Source organism: Xenopus laevis, chromosome 7L (genome assembly GCF_017654675.1).
Source record: "Xenopus laevis strain J_2021 chromosome 7L, Xenopus_laevis_v10.1, whole genome shotgun sequence".
NCBI lineage: Eukaryota > Metazoa > Chordata > Amphibia > Anura > Pipidae > Xenopus > Xenopus laevis.
The window spans coordinates 138120170-138143972 of NC_054383.1; the positions used below are offsets into that span (position 1 = coordinate 138120170).

The 23803-nt window shown below is 46.8% G+C and overlaps 1 protein-coding gene across 2 annotated transcripts; it reads right to left on the reverse strand.

Annotated features, from left to right (window-relative positions):
- Positions 1 to 941: 941 nt before the first annotated feature.
- padi2.L (peptidyl arginine deiminase, type II L homeolog) lies at positions 942 to 23481 on the reverse strand. 2 transcript variants are annotated; one of them, XM_041569890.1, is made up of 16 exons: positions 23325 to 23481; positions 16190 to 16373; positions 16018 to 16090; positions 12729 to 12790; positions 12149 to 12266; positions 11948 to 12073; positions 11430 to 11593; positions 10280 to 10383; positions 9926 to 10037; positions 9536 to 9643; positions 8311 to 8462; positions 5510 to 5654; positions 4294 to 4387; positions 2782 to 2858; positions 2429 to 2557; positions 942 to 1724 (listed from the first exon to the last, which is right to left on the reverse strand). In XM_041569890.1, the coding sequence occupies exons 1-16, from the start codon at positions 23420 to 23422 to the stop codon at positions 1488 to 1490; spliced, it is 1983 nt and encodes a 660-aa protein (XP_041425824.1). In that variant the 5' UTR covers positions 23423 to 23481; the 3' UTR covers positions 942 to 1487. The 2 variants fall into 2 exon arrangements, with proteins under 2 accessions (XP_041425824.1, XP_041425825.1); XM_041569891.1 differs by lacking the exon at positions 23325 to 23481 and adding an exon at positions 17510 to 17593.
- Between the last annotated feature and the right edge of the window lie 322 nt (positions 23482 to 23803).

Sequence of the window (23803 nt, forward strand, 5' to 3'; positions counted from 1 at the left end):
ACGTGTGGGGCCACAGGAGCTTTGAAGCCGTTTGAGCCCCAATCTGTGGCCTGTGACGGGATCCCCCAGAATCTCTCAGTCTGGATTGCAGTGAGGGGTGCGGCTCAGTTTGCTCATTCAGTAATGTAGATCTTCTTCATCTATTGTATGTAATATACGTATGTGATAAAAACCTTTGCTTATATGTAACTGCTGTGTTTGAATCACTTCCGAGAGACTCATAGAACCTCAATTAAAACATCTTACTGGCACGTCTGGGGTTAATAGAGATATATTAGTCACAAGTCTGCCCAGTGTATTTATTGGGTTAACTAGACTTCAGGGGAGCAGCGTCTCTGATACAAACTGTGGCTTCCACGTAGCCCCCCCCCCCCCCACACTGACCAACTCAGTCTCGTGTGTAATAAAGTGTAACAGGAGCAGCGCATTGAAGGGGATATAAAGCCTAATGGAAAAATATCAGCAACTCCCCAATATCCATTTATTCCTCATTCTCACACTTTATTCCTACTGACCCGTCAGCCCCATGTCATAATGAATTTGTCTGCACTCGAAATGATCACATGACACAGAGCCTGAAATGTACCCGATCATTCTCTCTCTCCCCAACTGTCTGTCTGTTATATGCTGTGTATTGCTGCCTACCCAGGGGAGGTTCCTGTCTGACCATGGGAAAGAGAACAGCCCAGGAGCAGGAAGTACAGAGAATCAGAGCTCTGTACCTGGGTAAGTACTGGGGGAGATTGGATTCACTTACCCGGGGGAAGGTTATTTGGGGGAACAACCACAAGTCTGTATTTTAGGCACCAAACATATATTGTTGTGGGGCAGGGACTTGTTGTGCCTAAGTCATTGGTGTATATTTATGGTATATATGGGGTGTATATGGAGTAAGTAGAGAGGGGAGGGCACTGGAGGCAGGAAATTAAAGGCACAGAACGCAACACAATGAAAGTTTTATTACAGAAAACAAACAGAACTTGTTCCTGGAATAACGAGTTAGTAAAGGAAATGATTGGTTATAGAGGCACCTTGGGAATAGGGGGCGGGGCTTGGCAGGGCCCTTTTATTGCACTATATAGACTGTAACTCTCCCTCTATGAGCCACTAGTTCTCAGGGGTTGCAGGGAGTTGTTACAAGGCTAATGTACAGACTGATGGGATGTACGTGCTGGGAGTTATATAGAAGGAGGCGTGCTATGCTGCTAGAGGCCCCACCCCCAAATAGTGAGGGTGAATCTCTTCTCTTGCCATTGGTTGATTGCTATGGGCTATATAATATATATGAGATATATAATATATATGAGGTTAAACTGCATTCGAAGAGGTGTCTCAGGCCAAGGTCCCTTTAAGGCACAAAACTAATAGATCCCTGCACTCAACATGGAAACATATTATGATCCTAACAGTAGGGAACTCCCTGCATCACTCCCTGCACCTACAGGAGCCATTGTACATGTGATACAGGTCCCCGGCCGGATCAGATTCTACGGCTCCTCCATGTGCCACCAGGGCAACGGGAAGGGCTTCCGACGCACGTTTGTTCCACAGTGAACCTCCCCCAGCTTCTTGTGGTACGACACAAAGTCTTCTATAAAGGTGCAGTTCAACTCCAGCGGCTTCAGCAGCGACACCACATAATCCTCCAGGCAGCAGCTCTCCTTGATAACCGGCCCGTAGGGTTTCGGGATCCCCAGCTCCTTCCCCAGCACTAACATATTCACCTACCCAACAATATGGAGACACCAAGATATTATATATATATTTACAGACTGGATAACCCCCCTCTGACTGCGCATGCAGTAAAGAACCCCTTCCTTTACTGATGGTGAGATCTCCTTTCCTCCCCACCAATGAATCACTCATTGCCCTCTCTTGGTAGGGAATCCCATAACCTGGCTGTCCTTACAGTAAAGAACCCCTTCCTATACTGATGGTGAGATCTCCTTTCCTCCCCACCAATGAATCACTCATTCCCCCTCTGTTGGTAGGGAATCCCATAACCTGACTGTCCTTACAGTAAAGAACCCCTTCCTATGCTGATGGTGAGATCTCCTTTCCTCCCCAGCAATGAATCACTCATTCCCCCTCTGTTGGTAGGGAATCCCATAACCTGACTGTCCTTACAGTAAAGAACCCCTTCCTATGCTGATGGTGAGATCTCCTTTCCTCCCCACCAATGAATCACTCATTCCCCTCTCTTGGTAGGGAATCCCATAACCTGACTGTCCTTACAATAAAGAACCCCTTCCTATGCTGATGGTGAGATCTCCTTTCCTCCCCACCAATGAATCACTCATTCCCCTCTCTTGGTAAGGAATCCCATAACCTGACTGCCCTTACAGTAAAGAACCCCTTCCTATGCTGATGGTGAGATCTCCTTTCCTCCCCACCAATGAATCACTCATTCCCCCATCACTATACTCACCATATTTGGGAAGAAAGCGAGTGCTCGGCCGCCAGTCTCTAGCTTGAACAGCGCTGGGATATCAATGATGTCGTCTTCCGTGAGGCCGAGCTCCTGCTTCAGGATATCCCTATTCCAGTCTATACAATGCTTCAAACATATAGAGATTATAGGAGATTTACACTCACAATCCCCTCATTCTCTGTAATTCCCATTCACTCCTATTCACCAGTAATAAGAGCTCACTCACTTGCCCCAGAAACAAGAATCTGCTTCTGAACTAATACCCCTGCCCCTGAGTTGCCCCTCACTCCCAATTCTTCTGGGAAATACAATCATTTATTACACTCAATTCACTGATTCAGATCACTCACCTGGGCATAAAGGTTCTCCTTCACTAATGTATCAGTGGAGATGATTTTGGCGACTGTCCATCTCTTGGTTTCCTTCCCTTAAATGACAGAAATGAAGAATCAGATCTCCATGTTGTTCTGAGCAGCACTGACCTATTCCCATGTCATCCTCTCATTCAACCTCAGTTTGAATAAGTTTCCTGTCTGACCATGGGAAAGAGAACAGCCCAGGAGCAGGAAGTACAGAGAATCAGAGCTCTGTACCTGGGTAAGTACTGGGGGAGATTGGATTCACTTACCCAGGGGGAGGTTCCTGTCTGACCATGGGAAAGAGAACAGCCCAGGAGCAGGAAGTACAGAGAATCAGAGCTCTGTACCTGGGTAAGTACTGGGGGAGATTGGATTCACTTACCCAGGGGGAGGTTCCTGTCTGACCATGGGAAAGAGAACAGCCCAGGAGCAGGAAGTACAGAGAATCAGAGCTCTGTACCTGAGTAAGTACTGGGGGAGATTGGATTCACTTACCCAGGGGGAGGTTCCTGTCTGACCATGGGAAAGAGAACAGCCCAGGAGCAGGAAGTACAGAGAATCAGAGCTCTGTACCTGGGTAAGTACTGGGGGAGATTGGATTCACTTACCCAGGGGGAGGTTCCTGTCTGACCATGAGAAAGAGAACAGCCCAGGAGCAGGAAGTACAGAGAATCAGAGCTCTGTACCTGGGTAAGTACTGGGGGAGATTGGATTCACTTACCCAGGGGGGAGGTTCCTGTCTGACCATGGGAAAGAGAACAGCCCAGGAGCAGGAAGTACAGAGAATCAGAGCTCTGTACCTGGGTAAGTACTGGGGGAGATTGGATTCACTTACCCAGGGGGAGGTTCCTGTCTGACCATGGGAAAGAGAACAGCCCAGGAGCAGGAAGTACAGAGAATTTAAGCTCTGTTCCTGGGTAAGTACTGAGGGAGATTGGATTCACTTACCCAGGGGGAGGTTCCTGTCTGACCATGGGAAAGAGAACAGCCCAGGAGCAGGAATTATACAGAATCAGAGCTCTGTACCTGGGTAAGTACTGGGGGAGATTGGATTCACTTACCCAGGGGGAGGTTCCTGTCTGACCATGGGAAAGAGAACAGCCCAGGAGCAGGAAGTACAGAGAATCAGAGCTCTGTACCTGGGTAAGTACTGGGGGAGATTGGATTCACTTACCCAGGGGGAGGTTCCTGTCTGACCATGGGAAAGAGAACAGCCCAGGAGCAGGAAGTACAGAGAATCAGAGCTCTGTACCTGGGTAAGTACTGGGGGAGATTGGATTCACTTACCCAGAGGGAGGTTCCTGTCTGACCATGGGAAAGAGAACAGCCCAGGAGCAGGAAGTACAGAGAATCAGAGCTCTGTTCCTGGGTAAGTACTGGGGGAGATTGGATCCCTAACAGGGTGAGTTATAAATGTTCTCTGCACTGAGACTCCTGACAATGGCAGCTGAATGCATTTACACAATACAGTAGATGAATATATTACAGACAACTCCCGCTCACCCTGAAACAATGTGATGTCTCCGTGCCCCTCATCTTTCTTCTGACGGAAAAGCCGGAAACAAGAGACCGGACTGGCAAGGAGAAGCCGGAATCCCTGACAATGAACACAGACATGGCATTAGCAATAAACATGGAGGGGGAGCCATTGAGTCACATACATGACAATGTTAGGAAGATTTGAGCAGATGTTTTTGGGGCCCCGTGCAGTAAGAGCCCATATTCAGGGATCAGGGCCGCCATCAGGGGGGCACAGGGGGTACCATTGTACCGGGCCCGGGCCTGTAGAGGGGCCCGGCTGTGTTACATTTTTCAAATAAGCCAGCCCCCCCTAGCAGCGAAGTTCATGTGCCGCAGCGCCGCTGAACCCGAAGCTTGACTTAAATACCAAAGCCGTGCTTAGAACTACTGTTGCTGCTCAACGCTGCTCATGCTACTCAGTTCTCGGATCGCTACGCTCTGTGAGGCAAGGTTACATTCTCTCCAGTTCTTCCCGTGCTGCTGCTGCCGAGGGTGAGGCTGACGTGGGAGTGGAGAAGCAGGGAGGGAGGGGGAAACATTTAACCCTGTGACTCCATCTGTGAAGAAGAGTTAGCCACTCTAACATTGGCACTGGGAGCCTCTCTTTCCAGCATGTAAGTTCCACACCAATTTTTTTTTTTAATTTTATTAAACCCCTGGACAATTTTTTTTTTAAACATTCTATGGGTCCCCTGACCACCATTGTTATAGTAGAAACTTCTATGGGGGGCCCTTGTGCAAATCTTTTTTAATGTTTAGGGGGGCCCTGACCACTAATGATTTTTTTTAAACTTGTAGGGGGCCCTGACCACTAATGATTTTTTTTTAAACTTGTAGGGGGCCCTGACCACTAATGATTTTTTTAAACTTGTAGGGGGCCCTGACTACCAATTTTTTAAAAAAAAAAAATTTAAGGGGGGCCCTGGCGCCAATGTTTTTTTTAACTTATAAGAGGGGCCCTGACTAGTCACCACCAATAACTTCTTTTAACTTGTAGGGGGGCCCTGACCACCAATAAAACTTTTATGTGGGACCCTGGCTGCCAATTTTTTTTTTTGTGAGTGAGGGGAGTTACTGTTTTTAGCACTGGTGTTTGTGTGGACGTTTTACTGTGGAGTGGGCGGGGCCAGGGGGCCCAGAAAATTTTGCTGTATGGGGCCCCGTGATTTCTGATGGCGGCCCTGTCAGGGATACATACTTTTTTATCAGCTGTTGGTACAAAGGTCATGAATTCATCCACGTGACCTACAAACAGCCAATCACTGTAGAGCTCAACTGGCGACTGTACCCGCTGGGCATAAAGAAAGTCTCGTACTGCTTTGGTCATCCGCCTCCCAGCAGAGCTGTGTGTCAAAATATCACTATTATAAACATGTATTTATAAAGAGCCGACATATCCCACTTTGCAACACAAACATACAAACAGCGACACACACTGGGGTAAACGGGCTCTGATTATTAGAGTTTACAATCTAAAAGGAGAAGGGGGTCTGGCAGATGCCAGGTTACATGAGGGTAGGGGTATAAATCATATAACAAGATTATAAAGAGAATTGTGATATGCAGACTGCACCGGTTCCTATATTGCCATTAAATTTTATGTGGGTTTTAGAGTTTTTTCATATTTTTAATAAACCTTTCCTCGAACCCTCCAGAAAAAGCAGCTCCATTAATATGCAAAATAATCCTCCAATGAGAATCTCAGCTGATGTGTATCAATCTGGCTCCATGTTCTTGTTGCTGCAACTGGAGTTGGAAGCTTTAAGCCCAGTTTCCCAGCACTGAACAAGTCTGTCCTTTATCCCCAGTCTCATTCCAGTGTCATATAATGAAGAAATAAATAATTCTCTCTATATGTAACATAACAGCGAGATGCCTGACATGGGGCCGGGAATCAACATTTTCATTGGCCAGTTATTTTGCATTTATAATGAAGTTTCCCTTCAGATTCTTGAGAGAACTAGGGTGAACTAGGGTCCTCTCTGCACTCTAAGCAGTGAGCTCAGATCCGAGGGCCAGAGAAGGGAATTCGGTAATTATTAAGGTGTCAGACTACTGTGTGATTGGTTAGCTTATTTGCATACTAAACAGTGAACAGACAGTGAATAGAGCAATGGGCAGAGGAAAGAAGAACCTTGTAAGTTGGTCCCTAAATTCAGGTCATATCAGCAAAGTGCAGACTGAGCATGTGCAGTAGCTTGGCAATACCCCTGTGGGCATTTCGGAGGCATCAACCTTTATTTTTATAGAGCTTTAGGCTGGTATACGAATCCAGAACACAAGGTAAAAGATTTCTCACCATATTCTTTTTTTTTTTAAGGCTTTAGTTTTCCTTTAAAAGGCAGAAAGATGGGAAAGAGGAAATCCAGGACAGGACAGTGTCATTGGGGCCAAAAGATTTGCTGAGTGACAGGGGCTGCAGGGAGGCAATAATTGTGTTTGCACAAGGGAACAGATATGATGGGTGCACAGGGGAACAGATATGATGGGTGCACAGGGGAACAGATATTTTGGGTGCATAGGGGAACAGATATTCTGGGTGCACAAGGGAACAGATATGATGTGTGCACAAGGGAACAGATATGATAGGTGCACAGGGGAACAGATATTTTGGGTGCATAGGGGAACAGATATTCTGGGTGCACAAGGGAACAGATATGATGGGTGCACAGGGGAACAGATATGCTGAGTGCACAGGGGAACAGATATGCTGAGTGCACAGGGGAACAGATATGATGGGTGCACAGGGCCAGGGGAACAGATATGCTGAGTGCACAGGGGAACTGATATGATGGGTGCACAGGGGAACAGATATGCTGGGTGCACAGGGGAACAGATATGCTGAGTGCACAGGGGAACAGACATGCTGGGTGCACAGGGGAACAGATCTGCTGGGTGCACAGGGGAACAGATATGCTGGGTGCACAGGGGAACAGATATGCTGAGTGCACAGGGGAACAGATATGCTGAGTGCACAGGGGAACTGATATGCTGAGTGCACAGGGGAACAGATATGCTGAGTGCACAGGGGAACAGACATGCTGGGTGCACAGGGGAACAGATATGCTGAGTGCACAGGGGAACAGATATGATGGGTGCACAGGGCCAGGGGAACAGATCTGCTGAGTGCACAGGGGAACAGATATGCTGGGTGCACAGGGGAACAGATATGCTGAGTGCACAGGGGAACAGATATGCTGAGTGCACAGGGGAACAGATATGCTGAGTGCACAGGGGAACAGATATGCTGAGTGCACAGGGGAACAGATATGCTGAGTGCACACGGGAACATTTATGCTGAGTGCACAGGGGAACTGATATGATGGGTGCACAGGGGAACAGATATGCTGGGTGCACAAGGGAACAGATATGCTGAGTGCACAGGGGAACAGATATGCTGAGTGCACAGGGGAACAAATATGCTGGGTGCACAGGGGAACTAGGGTTGCAACCTGGCCGGTATTTTACCGGCCTGGCCGGTAAAAATTATGGCTGTTCAAAATATTATTAATAGGAAAAAAAGATATATATATAATTATATAGGAATGCCAGTATTTTTTTCCAGCAAAGGTGGCAACCCTAAGGGGAACAGATATGCTGGGTGCACAGGGGAACAGATATGCTGGGTGCACAGGGGAACAGATTTGCTGAGTGCACAGGGGAACAGATATGCTGGGAGTCATTCCACTGTCTCCACTTCCATTCTTTCAGGCCTGGTTTGTATTATGAGGGACATTAACTATACAATATGTTGCTTATTTGCAGCACTGCTGGCTGGAGATCCTGGTAGTGATTAAACCAGGAGATTGTGAGACACTGGGGGTGCACAATTAATCGCTGCACCTCCACAACCCACTAGGGTTGCCACCTGGCTGGTAAAAATGATGGCTGATCCCAATGTTAATAATAGGGAAAAAAGTTAAATACATAGGAAGGCCGGTATTTTTTTCCAGAAAAGGTGGCAACCCTACTCCCCACCCATGTGCCCCTCCTGCTTACGTGGGGAAGCTGCTTCCAATCAAAATGCGCCCCAGGGGATAATTCTTCCCGTTCGCAGTTACCGGGGGGCTGACTTCCAGGTTCCCAAATGAGTCCAGGCTGGTCACTTCAGAAGAGGCTGCAAGTTTAGTCACGTAGCCAAAGTCTGGGCCCTGAAATGAGGAAAATAAATAGTGAATTGAATTCTGGTATCATCATAGTGAGCCCAGAACTGATCCAAATCTGACACCAGCGCAAGCACATGCACCCACAGAGCTGCCAGCACAAATCTTGGGGTCCCCCATGAACACAAGTGCATTATATCAAATGTTATTGTCCCCACAGTGGGCTTTGCACGAGTTGCACCAGCTTTGATGCATGGCATGCACATACCAGTAAAGGACACACAGACATGGAGAGACAAGGGGAGCCTCTAAGTGTTGCACCTACACGTACAACCATGTTACACCTGGTGAATTACACACTAACTCCGTGCAGTATATGGCAATACAGTGTATAACTGCTGGAGGTGGGAGTCTGGCTGCGCAGGACTGAGAATAAGTGAAACATTAGTTCCAGGGCTGACACTCTATTTAGTGTAACCAGAGATCAGATAATTAATGAGGTGTCATACAGGGATTATCCCGTAACCAGAGCAGCTGCTGAGCCAGAGAACCAGCAAAGATGGGGCCCCTCTAGCGCTGAATTTCCAGCTCAGACACGGGGAACAAACTGGGACAAAGAGGCAGAGATTCCCCAGATAAATTGCCCCCTGTTTTGGGCTTAATTTTTCGTTCCGAAACCCCGTGTTCGCGTATTGAGTGTCTGCGGCGGATCCGGTGACTGGTTTCCCACAGCCGCTCTCTATTCCCATGTAGGGTGAGAACGACTCCCGACAGGTGATTTGTGTGCGTCTGAAATTCATTCCCTCACGTGGCTCATAAATCCCTGTCACAACCTGCAGGCTGAGCAAAATGCCAGCCCGGCTCCCGGAGTGTCGTAACTCATCACACACACACGGCACATTCCTGGCACAAAAAGGGGCTCATTTATTACTGACACGGTGCAAACGACCATGCTATTGCCCACTTTGATTTCCCACCATTCCTAATGTTACAGCCACAAAGACTTGCACTGGCGGCACAACAAGTCAACTGAGCCTAGTACCTACCCCCTGCCCAAATGTGCTCATTATACACCTGGCACCATTGTGTGCCCTGCACTAAACAGACCCGTCGGACCTTACCAGCAGATTCCGGACAGGGAAATCCTTCAGCCCCCGGTCTCGTGGCGAGTCCAGCACCACAGGGAAGCTCTTGTGCGGAGCATGGATGTACCCAAATTCAAGCTCATCCTGTGGGGGAGACACATGGTTACATAGTTACAAAGGGGGTGTGTATGTGGGGGGAAAAAAACCAAAGTATAAGAAATCCTTACTGCCCCTCTTATAATATATGTGACGTCACAATTACGCTTGATACAACAATTGAGACTGATATCATTATTTAGGACCCACAGAATTGTGTAAAATCAACTACCATCAAAGACCATAATGGTAATAATAACATTGGTGAATTCTTGTCCAATCAGAGCAGGATTTGGGCGTCGGTTGCTGAATAATGATAAAGGCACCTACCTGCATCCATCGGTCCCCGCGGTTCACATCCTCGAAGCAGATCTTGACGTTGTAGTTGGCTTCACTGATGAGGCTCTTGATGGCCTTGAGGAAGAAAAGATTGTCCTTCACACTGGGGGGTGAAATGGGAGTCATTATTGAGAAAAAGCAGAGACATGTTCTCTCATCCCCATGCCCAGCCAGAGGGGGTGGCTGTGATGTCTAGGGTTCCCATCTGTGGTGGGTGGCTGTAACAATGGGGCCACATGTCGGGAAAATGGTGGTGAAAAATTAAACCCAACTCCAGTTTATTTGCAGCTGGGGTTCAGCCAGGGGGTATGAGAGGGAATAGGTTGCAGTTAAAACAAATATTACCTGCATACGAAAACATCTATGGGCTGTAATGTATTTGGGGTGATGATCAGAGGAGCCATGCGGAAGGTGACCTCATCTGTAAATATGGGGGTATCAGGGATCCCCTGCAAGAAAAAAAGGGAATATTTTGGTAGAAGGCAGCAATTTGCTAGACAAAACCTTTGCCTCCTGCCCCAACTGTGTCCCACCTTGGCTACTGCAATACTCCTACCTGATCCAGTCCTGCCTCCATCCCACTATGGACTCCATCTCCTTCCCATCTTAACCTGATTGGGTGTCAACCTCCACCAATGCTGCTTTGGCCCCCCATTAAGTAGTCCAGCCCGTTAGTTTGGGACCCTCACCCACATGCCCTGCGCTACCTGTCCTGCTCTGCGGGTGCTATGGCAACAAGTGAGGATCATGAAAGGGTGAAACTGGAGCCGCCGGCTGCTCTGCATTGTGGAGACTGAGATCCCATTACTACACTGCCCCCCCCCCCAGTTGGCAATGACAAGGGGCAGCATAAAGGTAAATATTGGTGGAATCTGAGATGGGGCAAAGGGGTAATTGGGAGTAAAAATCACCATGTTTATGGGTGTCACATATATACACGCAATATTTATGGGAGGAAGGTGCAAGTATGTGGCACCCATAATACATTATACAAGGCAATCCAGCACCCAGTCAAAAATTTTGTGTCTCAAACTAAAGCCCTCCTGATTGGCAGGCTGAATGTCACGTGTTCTAACAAGATGGCGGCAAAGAGCTTGTGGAGGAAAAAGATGGCAGCTGGAGATACCATTACAGGGTTGAGAGGACAGTTGGGTGCCCCAATAAACTACCCTGCAGTAACTCTTGGACAACTGGTGACAATCCCTAAGCAGTAACGGCCATCGATTCTTGTCGGGGGGGGGACACCTCAGAAGGGCATTACAGATGGACTGTGAGGGCTTCACTGGTTACCATGACAACTGAAAGGCATTGGGCAAGGAATCTGATTTTGGCCTGGACATCATGACAAATGGACAACCAACCAGTCCTGTCACACATCAAATTGGATCCCTGTGTTCATCTGCCGCGGAGTAATCTATCACTGGTGGGTTCCTCCATCAGGACAAGTAAGTCCTACTCAACCCAGAGCCTGTCACCCAAAAAAAGACTCTCCTACCTCCCCAATGGACTCCAGGAGGCTGACTTTGATGGACACCAGCCCATTGAATCCTTCATCTGGGAACCGCAGACCTTCCACAAAGAACTGCAGCTGATTGGTTCCTGTGTAGTGGGCCTTGTAGAACAGCTTCTGCCTGCCCAGAACATGGCTATACATCTTATCTGTGAACAGGTCACAAGAATTTCATTTCATGCAGAACCAACTCTTCCCACCACACCAAATTCCAAATCCCAAGTGTGGGGGCCAAATTACCATAAACAATGAGAGACACTGGGGGCCATAAACGTCTCTTTGAGGGCCACATCCAGCCCAGGAACCTCCAGTTAGTCAGCCCTACTCTAGAGCAATAAGGAGTATCTCTAACAGTAACACTGTGCATCATAAAAGAGGCAGTAGGATTGGGTGAGACCCCAGGGGATAAGTTGAACTATTTCTAGTCCAGCTCCTAGGGGGCGGCACTGAGACTGTAACAGCCAATGGTAGAGCAGTGTCAGGCCTGTGCAAGAGACACTCACTTTGGAAGTGAAAGACTCCCAGATTCCCTGAGTCGGATGCAGAGATGTAGAGAAGCATGTGATACCCGGTGGGAAGCTTCTCGGGCCCCTGAGTCCTGAGATACATAGGGGACATGTCCAGCAGATCTGGGGGAAGGGAGAGTAACGAGAATTAAATATTCCTCTATAACGAGCTTTAGAGGGTGGCGGAGACTTCGTTACCTTCTTTGCTCATCATGATATTATCCCCGCTATCGACGGAGCGGGCAAACAGACTGTCCTTGTCACAGTTCACCAGGAGAATGGCTCCTTGCCCATTAGGGCCCCAAGTCCACGAGGCCTGAAATAGGAGAATAATCTCAGCACCACTGGCTCCCTCGGTCTCCTGGGGCCCCACGTATCAGAGGCTCCTCAGACAAGCAGTTCTATACACACGCAGTCAGCTGGGGTCCCAGGTAGTCATTTAAGGGCCACACAACCTACAGTAAAGTTACAAATCCTAACAACTTGCCCTCCTGTCTGAAGGGCCACAGATTGGATAACAAATAATAGGGCCCGACACAGTGTCATTCCATCTGGGTCCCACCAATGACAACCAGGAAACAGTGAATGGGACAATGGTAGGATCCAATTACCCAATAACATTTAAGTTGCCCAGACACTGGGAATCCAGGTCCCTACTGTACACAGGGACAAACAATGAGGGGCCAGGAAAATTTATTTATATGGTCTGGTTCTTTCTCAACTCCCAGCCACCAACACTTTCCCAACTCCCTGCAATGAATCAGCCGCATGTAAATACCTTGTGTGGATTGTTCTTCTCCACGTCTCCATCTCGGTCTGCGTCAACGTCCAATGAGATCTCTGCAAGAAATGGCTGTTTTAGCAAACAGCATTTTTTCCCCCTCTTTCTGCTAATTAAGGGGGAGAAGTTAATCAGGTAAATTCTGATCAGGCTTTGTGTGCTGTGCATTGAAACCATAACTCTATGAATTCAAAATCAGCAATCAGCAATCCAGAAGGCAAAGAAATGAAGAGAGCATTGCGGCATAGGCTAAGACTAAACCCAAAAAGTTTTTTAAATATATTAATAGTAAAAAGATGCAGGTTGAGAGTGTTGCTCCATTAAATAATGGTACCAGTCTGGTTGTAACAGATACAGAAAAGGCAAATGTGCTAAATCAGTTCTTTTCTTCAGTGTATACAATAGAGGAGTCTGAAGGTTTGTTAAGGGATAACATTCAAAATGTTGTCCTAGTGAATGTCATTATGAACAGCAATCAGCATGGCTTTATGAAGGATAGGTCATGTCAGACTAATTTGATTGCTTTTTATGATGACGTAAGTAAGATGGGCTCGGTATTGGGGCCACTTTTATTTAACTTGTTCATTAATGACTTAGGGGAGGGTATTGTAAGTAATGTATCAGTGTTTGCAGATGAGACAAAACTATCAGCCCAATTAATTCCATCCAGGATGTGGCACTTGCAACAGGATCTTGACTAACTGGCAATCTGGGCAGCTAAGTGGCAAATGAGATTCAATGTTGATAAATGTAAAGTCCTGCACCTGGGATGTAACAATATCCACTTATACCCTTAATGGGACTGCACTAGGCAAATCCATAATGGAGACGGAGCTTGGAGTCCTTGTAGATAATAAACTTGTCTGTAGCAAGTAATGCCAGTCAGCAGCATCAAGGGCAAATAAGGTCTTGACTTGTATTAAATGGGGCAGAGAGTCACGGGAGGAGGGGGTCCCACTGTATAGAGCACGGGTAAGGCCCCATCTAGAATATGCCGTACAGTTTTGTCTCCATCACTCAAACAGGACATTATTGTATTAGAGAGGGGACAGAGAAGGGCAACTAAGCTGGTAAAGGGAAAATCTTAGCTATGAGGAAAGACTGGCCAAATTGGGGATGTTCACTCTGGAGAAGAGGCGCTTAAGGGGTGATATGATAACTATGTATAAATATATAAGAGGATCATATAATAATCTCTCTAATGATTTATTCACCAGTAGCTCCTCCCAGCAGACAGGAGGGAGCCAATGAGATTAGAGGAGGGAAAGGGGTGTTACAGGGAGAGCTGGGAAGTGAATCAGGGGTACAGGCTGATACATTAGATAGGTACAAGGAAGGGTCGGATACTTTATTCACCAGTAGCTCCTCCCAGCAGACAGGAGGGAGCCAATGAGATTAGAGGAGGGAAAGGGGTGTTACAGGGAGAGCTGGGAAGTGAATCAGGGGTACAGGCTGATACATTAGATAGGTACAAGGAAGGGTCGGATGCTTATTCACCAGTAGCTCCTCCCAGCAGACAGGAGGGAGCCAATGAGATTAGAGGAGGGAAAAGGGTGTTACAGGGAGAGCTGGGAAGTGAATCAGGGGTACAGGCTGATACATTAGATAGGTACAAGGAAGGGTCGGATGCTTTATTCACCAGTAGCTCCTCCCAGCAGACAGGAGGGAGCCAATGAGATTAGAGGAGGGAAAGGGGTGTTACAGGGAGAGCTGGGAAGTGAATCAGGGGTACAGGCTGATACATTAGATAGGTATAAGAAGGGGTTGGATGGTGTTTAGCAAGGGAGGGAATACAGGGATATGGGAGAGAGCTCATAGTACAAGTTAGGCAGGTTAAAAAAAAAGATGTAAATAATAACTGATTCTTCAGACACCCCCAGTCTGTGCCCTTGAGCAGGAGGTGTCCCGGCGCATCTGACTGAGCGGCTGAATATCAGAGTCGGGTTTCTCCGAAGCCCAAATACAGTCGATCCCTCAGCTGTGGCCCCTCTCAGGTGGCAGCTGGTCCATAAAACATTTCCCCAAGTTCTGATAAAGAGAAACACAAGACCAGCACCGGCCGCAATGATCTGAGGAATCGCCGGTGATGAGATATTCTGGGCCCCAAACTGGGGAGATACTGGAATCAGGTTCTGAGAGTTTGTGGATTCTCAGTACCAACCCCAGGGGCCCCCAGTAATGCAAATGGGGCAGTTGTTTGTCTGCTTTCTCTCTGCTTCATTTTGTTCATTTCCCAGTGTTATATATATATTTATCCAGTATATATCCAGTATATACACACACACACACACACACACAAAGTATAGTAGCGCACTCCTGGGATTATTTGCATCAATAAACTCTTTATTCCATTGTGGCAAGAATCAATTTTTCGGCCCATTCTTTGTTTGTGTATAAATTGCCAGGAGCAGCACTCGGGTATTTGAATATGAGAGTTAATTGATGGAGTGCGGATGTGTGCGGTTAGTATATATATATATATATACATACATAGAATCAATGTGTTTATCACTTCTGTATCTCTGTACAAAATCACGTGCACACTCAGGCCCTTTCTCAAACGGTTCCGCTCGGTGCACAGCTCCTCAGGGAGACGACCCTCCCAATTTTCAACTACACAAAGCAATACAGGCTGGCACACAAAGCGATCCAAAGCGGGGTGCAACCCCTCGTACGTTTATTGCGTCACAACGTTCCCCCTTCGTCAGGTGATACAGAACCCAACGTGCCTACCCATTATATAGCCAAAAAAACTCCCCCATCTCTATATGGAACTGACCCAGGAATAAAATAGGGGAAGAACTACATAATATGAGACTGATTTGGCAATAACATAGGGGGACGATCTCACAATATGGGACTCATTTTGGGAATACCATAGGGAGAGAAACACAGAATATGGAACTGATTTAGAAATAACATAGGGGGAGAACTACATAATATGGGACTGATTTGTAAATGCCATAGAGAGAGAAACACAGAATATGGGACTGATATGGGAATAACATAAGGAGAGACCCACACAACATAGGACTGATTTGTGAATAACATAGGGAGAGAACCACACAATATGGCACTCATTTTGGGAATACCATAGGGAAAGAACCACAGAATATGGGACTGGTTTCAGAATGACCTAGGGAGAGAAACACACACTATGGGACTAATTTGGGAATAACATAGGGAGAGAACCACACAATATGGGACTGATTTGGGAATAACATCGGGAGAGAACTACAGAATATGGGACCTATTTGGGAATAACTTAGGGAGAGAAGCCACTTACCAACCCCAGTGAAATAGACTAAAGACTTGTCTAAAGGAGCATCAGAGCGTTTGCCATAATAAGTAAATGTGATCTGTAATGAGGAAAAGAGACAGAATTAAATGTATCAGACAGTGGCAGGTATTGGGCAGCGGGTGGGTAATGCCCCTGGGCACCTCATTGTTCCACTCACCTTCCCATCACTGGTCTCAGCGCTCGGTGCCAACATCTTTATTTCCACCAAACTTTGCGGGGTCAGCGGCCAAAGCTTCTCCCCATTGAGCACTTTCTGTTGGTCGCTGTCACTATAGAAGACTGAGGCTTCGATATTCTGAGAGTGATGAAAGGAGAACCACTGGGACTCAGCCGGTGCCCCCCTGTATGGGCAGAGGGAGAAGGAGAGTGTTTGGCACAAGTTACAGGACCCTGAATATAACAGGAATATTGAGGTATCCGACCATTAGCCTCCCAGCAACAGCTGAACTACAACTCCCCCCTCACATACACGTACTGCTGATGCCGGGAGTTTAGGAAACCACTTGAGTTGTTGAATCAGACAAATCTCCCTGTGGTTTGGGGCTCGACTGAGCAAAAACAGCTGCACCACAACCCATATGGGATCGGTCAAGGATTGAAGGAACATTTGGGGGAAACAAGACAATTTTGGCAAATATTATGATTATTGTATGCACTGGGGGTTACCACTAGTGAACCATGAAGTTTCGCTGGACAGCAGTGACCTCACACGGGGGCTGGTGATTAGTACATGAGACATGGGGGAGGGGCAGGGGTGACCCCTCAATGTAGACACAATGCAGTTTGAGTGAATTCCTGGCTCTTCTTGTTTTGCCGGAATTCCCACCAGAAACAAACCCGACTCAGTCCCCCTATGAGTCAATGGACTGAACCAATAACCCCCCAGTTACGTGTCAGTCTCCCTCTATTGCCGACTCCCGATTGTCCAAGGTCCGTGGTTTCTCCTGTTCGTTACAATCAGAATTCTACAGACACGGGAATCAGAAGTGAAACGGGGGGGCAGGGACTGATGGGAATTTAAAGGGACGGGCAGTGTCGGACCAGGTCTCCACTTTGAGCCCCATCAGATTTATTGCAGGAAAAAGAGAGGTGATTGGGTTTGGGCTTGTCCAACATCTCAGTCCGGCTCAAGTGAGGCAGAATTTATAGCCCACAATAAGCTGAATGTCCCCCATTTTTAGTTTTAGCAAATGGGGCTCCCAGGTCGCTAGGGGGAACGGCACAAATTTTCCCCAAAAACCCAAACTGATACCAAAACGACTCCTTTTGGCAACAATCCAGCAGCACCCCTAATAAGTCATGCCATTGCTCCCCATCCCCAAATATAGGAAGCAGCTTTATACAGCAGCCAAATCCCCTCTGAACCCCGACTGATCGGACCTCTCCAAAGATCTCACTCAGGACTAAACCTAACAAATCCCGATTATTCCAATCCATCATTCAGCGTCGGAGGGGTATCCGGATACTCGGCACTCACATGCTGACGGATCTCTCTCTTCTCGGGGATTATCAGGGGCACAGCTGCAAAGCCCCCGGGACCCAGAGCAACGTGCCAGGAGTATAATTCTCACTGCTGAGATCCAACAACACCGAAGCTCAGCTATTAATTTGTCACTCATCCGCCACCAGCAACGTGTGGATAAATATTGATTTTCCCAGTCATTAAAGGGCACAACGTGCCAAAGCCCTATGTACACACACATTCATCAAGGGCGACTCAGATTAACATCCCAGGAATCCTAGAAAACGAGACTAAAGTTTTACAGGTGCAACTCAGATCAAGCCAAACTGTCTGTAGCAGCTACAGAGGAAAAGTTCCCCTTAAAATAACATTTAAACATGGGACAATGAAATCCTGACTCAATTCTGAATAGACTAGATTTTTTTTTTTTTAAAGGGTTGGTTCACCTTTAAGTCAACTTTTAGTATGTTATAGAATGGCTAATTCTAAGCAACTTTTCAATTGGCCTTCATTATTTATTTTGTATAGTTTCCAAATTATTTGCCGTCTTCTTCTGACTTTCCATCTTTCAAATAGGAGTCACTGACCCCATCTAAAAAAACAAATGCTCTGTAAGGCTACAAATGTATTGTTATTGTTACTTTTTATTCCTCATCTTTCTATTCAGGCCTCTCCTTTACATATTCCAGTCACTTATTCAAATCAATGCAAGGTTGCTAGAGTAATTAGGACCCTAGCAACCAGATGGCTGAAATTGCAAACTGGAGAGCTGCTGAATAAAAAGCTAAGGGGGTTATGTAATAAAAGACACAAAGTTTGCCCAGGAGCAGTAACCCATAGCAACCAATCAGCAGGAAGCATTTACCGGTCATCTGTGTAAAAGCAAACATCTTATTGGCTGCTATTAGTTACTGCCCATGGGCAAATTTAGTAGCTTTTATTACACATTGGGGTAAATAACTCAAAAACCACAAATAATAAAAAATGAAAACCAATTACAAATTGTCTCAGAATATCCCTCTCTACATCATTCTAATGGTTAATTTAAAGGTGAACAACCCCTTTAAGGAGTTTTTTGTATATATATATATATATGGGACACTAGTTGCGACTCATGAACAGCACAGTGATCAGACTCCCCAGCAGTGCAGCACATTATACACAAGAACATTACAGGTTTACGCTCATGGGGAGACGGTGATTCAGTTACAGTTCAGCCGGAACACTCAGCTCAGTTCCCCTTTAATGCCTCCCGCATGAGATTCCGGCAGACGGTGAGTGTGCGAGTGTATAAAGCGCTTATACGTGATATTCCCAAACTGGGGACACTGACCCTATAAATGTGACCCAGATGTAGGCGGCGCTGGTACATGTGAACTTCTCATATTTTACCCGGAACCCGAATGACAACTGCGCCCAATCACATGCGCCACCAGATTCCCTCCGCCACGGAATCTGCAATCAGGGAATTCTGAGCAAAATAATCGCTGCCACCGTGTGATATTCCTGATGGGAGGCTGTAATTGTACACTGGAATATAGAGATACCAAACCCAGCGTCTAAAGGGCAAGCAAACCCAAAATAAACATCTGTCTAATGTAACCTTATGTAATTCTCTGCAACTTCCCAATATCCATTCATTCCTTATTCTCTGCACTGCTGCTTCTGACTCCTGATACAACTTCCCAATATCCATTCATTCCTCATTCTCACTGGGTTTATAGTTCTGTGTAACTGTCATTGTGTCTGTCCCTTTCTCTTCTCTGCACTGCTGCCTCTGACTCCTGATACAACTTCCCAATATCCATTCATTCCTCATTCTCTGCACTGCTGCCTCTGACTCCTGATACAACTTCCCAATATCCATTCATTCCTCATTCTCACTGGGTTTATAGTTCTGTGTAACTTTCATTGTGTCTGTCCCTTTCTCTTCTCTGCACTGCTGCTTCTGACTCCTGATACAACTTCCCAATATCCATTCATTCCTCATTCTCACTGGGTTTATAGTTCTGTGTAACTGTCATTGTGTCTGTCCCTTTCTCTTCTCTGCACTGCTGCTTCTGACTCCTGATACAACTTCCCAATATCCATTCATTCCTCATTCTCACTGGGTTTATAGTTCTGTGTAACTTTCATTGTGTCTGTCCCTTTCTCTTCTCTGCACTGCTGCTTCTGACTCCTGATACAACTTACCAATATCCATTCATTCCTCATTCTCACTGGGTTTATAGTTCTGTGTAACTGTCATTGTGTCTGTCCCTTTCTCTTCTCTGCACTGCTGCTTCTGACTCCTGATACAACTTCCCAATATCCATTCATTCCTCATTCTCACTGGGTTTATAGTTCTGTGTAACTGTCATTGTGTCTGTCCCTTTCTCTTCTCTGCACTGCTGCTTCTGACTCCTGATACAACTTCCCAATATCCATTCATTCCTCATTCTCACTGGGTTTATAGTTCTGTGTAACTGTCATTGTGTCTGTCCCTTTCTCTTCTCTGCACTGCTGCTTCTGACTCCTGATACAACTTCCCAATATCCATTCATTCCTCATTCTCACTGGGTTTATAGTTCTGTGTAACTGTCATTGTGTCTGTCCCTTTCTCTTCTCTGCACTGCTGCCTCTGACTCCTGATGTCTTGGTCCAGGGGAGTGGGGCTCTCAGGTACCAATTTCCGCCACTGGGTAAGAGGCCACGATGCACCAAATCAGTATAAAGTTGAAGCTGCAAGACTCTGGCCCCCCTGATTTATTACATGATTATAATTAAACTGCCCTGGACACCCAATAAGCTGTAATTAAAGGGCACAATAAGACTAATAAACTGTAATTAAAGGGCACAATAAGACTAATAAACTGTAATTAAAGGGCACAATAAAAGTGGGTGTAGCAGGTGCCAGAGCTAAAGCTGCTCCTCCAGGAGTTTCATATAAAACACATTTACAATATAAACCCAGTGATAGGACCACAAGCGCTGACCAACTGCATATCAGCAGCACTCGGGCTCCTTAGGGACTACATTGGTTTGTGTCAGAAGAGACCCTGCCCCCCCCCACCAACTGCCCAATTTATAGCCTGGAACAGTGTTATTTAGGGATGGGCCCTCCAGCTCCAGGTCTCCGTTATACAATCTTCCAGCAGTGACTAATACAGTAAAGGAATAGGAGGGAGAGTGAAAGGGAACATAAGGAAGTGATACTTTACAGAAAGGGGGATAGATACAGGGAACAGACTCCCAGCAGGGGCAGTGGGACTAATACAGTAAAGTCCTGGTTTGCTACTTTGTGACTTGGGGAAGTACATTGAGTAGGAGAAACAATAGCTTATCTGAAAGCAGTTGCATTGTGTAGTGCTGCCTCTTTCTGAAAGCTCAGGATCAGGCACAATGCACTGAGATCGCTGCATAAACACCAATATTTCAGTTAAAATACATGAAGTAGATTTACACAGATTAGCGTTTCTTTTTTTGTATGTGTTCGTTTTTTGTGGTGGTTCCCTGGATGCTCCGTCTCTGACATCCTATGTAGTAACAATATATAGTAAGTTTGGGAAACACTCACAACAGCAGCATAACTGCAATTAAGTTTTTGGTTTCAGGTAAAATACATTATTAGTTAAAGAACAAGATTTGAAAGGGTAGAGAAAATGTCACCATAAACATCATGACAGAATCCCGACCTAAGTCTTGGGGTATCTTCTCTAAAGGGTTAATTAGTTTGTCTCCTGTGTGAGAGGTTAGTGGGGTTCAGGGGCTCATTACATATGCAGGAGCTGACACAGGGCTAAAGGGGGGCTGTTTGTGCACCCGCGGGTTAGTTAAGGGCACATGGGGGTTACATCTAGGGGTCAGGGAGGCTGGTGGGTTTATTGGTTGTTTCCTTAGTGTAAATATGTGAGGGGTCAGGTAAGACCCCCCGCAGGCGCTAATGGTACATCATAAACAGCTCAGTCTGTATCAGGTTTAATAGAGAAATCTCATGCGGGTTACACGGGGTTACAGGCAGGTCCTCAGACATTTGTCAGTATTCGGCTTAGTGTAGGCTCCTCCCACACCCCAAAACCATACGGCCAGGTTATCTGGCTCCTGGTGAAATGAGCTCTGATCTGCGTGAATGTGATAGGGAAATTAGATTGTAAGCTCACTGGGACAGGGACTGATGTGTATGTGATATCCCTATTAGATTAGATTGTAAGCTCACTGGGGCAGGGACTGATGGGAATGTGATAGGGAAATTAGATTGTAAGCTCACTGGGACAGGGACTGATGTGTATGTGATATCCCTATTAGATTAGATTGTAAGCTCACTGGGGCAGGGACTGATGGGAATGTGATAGGGAAATTAGATTGTAAGCTCACTGGAGCAGGGACTGATGGGAATGTGATAGGGACCTTAGATTGTAAGCTCACTGGGACTGGGACTGATGTGTATGTGATAGGGATCTTAGATTGTAAGCTCACTGGGACAAGGACTGATGTGTATGTGATAGGGACCTTAGATTGTAAGCTCACTGGGACAGGGACTGATGTGTATGTGATAGGGACCTTCGATTGTAAGCTCACTGGGGCAGGGACTGATGGGAATGATGTATACGGTCTGTTCAGCACTACATAAAGAAGAGCTAATAATACTAAGGTTACTCAGTACTGGGGTATCAGTCCAGTAATAGAGGTGAGTTAATACCCCAGACAAGGAAACTCATATTTGCATCAGATAAAACAGATGAATTTATTCCGTATCAGTAACTTCCCCTCCTGTAACTGAGGGACTGAATCTCATGTTATTGTGGGCTGGTCAGTAACAGGTCCTGGCTCGCTGGGTATTGAGACTGGTTAGTGCCAATCCCTGGGGAGTGGGGGTTAATTAGTGAAAGGTTGGTTAGTTAGTACAAGGCTAATTAGTGGCAGGTGCAGGAGTCAATGGCAGGTAAGTCAGTATTATACTAAACCAATGCAGTAAGTGCTCAGTAGAGATCTGGGGGTGTGGGTTAGTTATAGGACTAGTTAGTGGCAGGTGGGTGAGTGGTTAGTTAAACACAGGTCTCTGCTGCTAATTTCTATCAGTTAGGTTCTGTACTATTTGTAGTAGTTACCCAGGGACCAGTCAGCAGTTCACCCCTGTAATAAGGTAAGTGGGTGAGAGGCAGGTGGGTGAGAGGCAGGTGAGTGATGGAGAGGTGAGTGAGATACAAGTCGGTAAGATACAGGTGAGTGAGAGAGAGGTTAGTGGGTGAGTGAGAGACAGGTGAGTGAGAGACAGGTGAGTGAGATACAAGTCAGTGAGATACAGGTGAGAGAGAGAGACAGGTGAGTGAGATACAAGTCAGTGAGATACAGGTGAGTGAGAGAGAGACAGGTGAGAGAGAGAGACAGGTGAGTGAGATACAAGTCAGTGAGATACAGGTGAGTGAGAGAGAGACAGGTGAGAGAGAGACACAGGTGAGTGGGTGAGTGAGACACAGGTGAGTGGGTGAGAGACAGGTGAGTGGGTGAGAGACAGGTGAGTGGGTGAGTGAGAGACAGGTGAGTGGGTGAGTGAGAGACAGATGAGCGGGTGAGTGAGAGACAGGTGAGTGGGTGAGTGAGAGACAGGTGAGTGAGTGAGAGACAGGTGAGTGGGTGAGTGAGAGACAGGTGAGTGGGTGAGTGAGAGACAGGTGAGTGGGTGAGTGAGAGACAGGTGAGTGAGAGACAGGTGAGTGGGTGAGAGACAGGTGAGTGAGAGAGAGACAGGTGAGTGAGTGAGTGAGAGACAGGTGAGTGGGCAGAATGGAGGGAAGGAGTAGTTAGAGGTAGAAGAAGAGCCAGTAGTTGCCCCAGGGAGGGCAGGACTTACCCCAGCACAGGGATAGATATAGAGGTGCCCAGAACATACACCTCCTCCTGTCTCTGCCCGCGGGCCAATCGCACGGTCCGGTTCTGAGGCTTCTGCATCTTGTTCCCTCCTGTGTCCGCTCTGCCTCCTGCCCAGCGACCTCTGTCTCAGCATCTGCCCCAATACCCACAGCCAAGCCACGCCCCCCACCCGCCACTGGCCGCCCCGCCTGTCACTCACACTCCCGCCCCACCCACCGGCTCGTGTCCCTCCCACTTATTCACAATCTCTATAGAACGGAATCTCATTAACGGCCCCAGTACAACTGTCATTCTCTTCTCTCTGGCATTTCCCATGATCCTCATCGAGCAGTGATGACATTGAGCTTCAGTTGTGCAGAGATATATCTCATGTTACCCAGACACTGCCAGACTGAAGGAGGTGTGGCCTGGAGAGAGATGGGCGGAGCTTGCGGGCACAGGTAACAACTGCAGCACCTG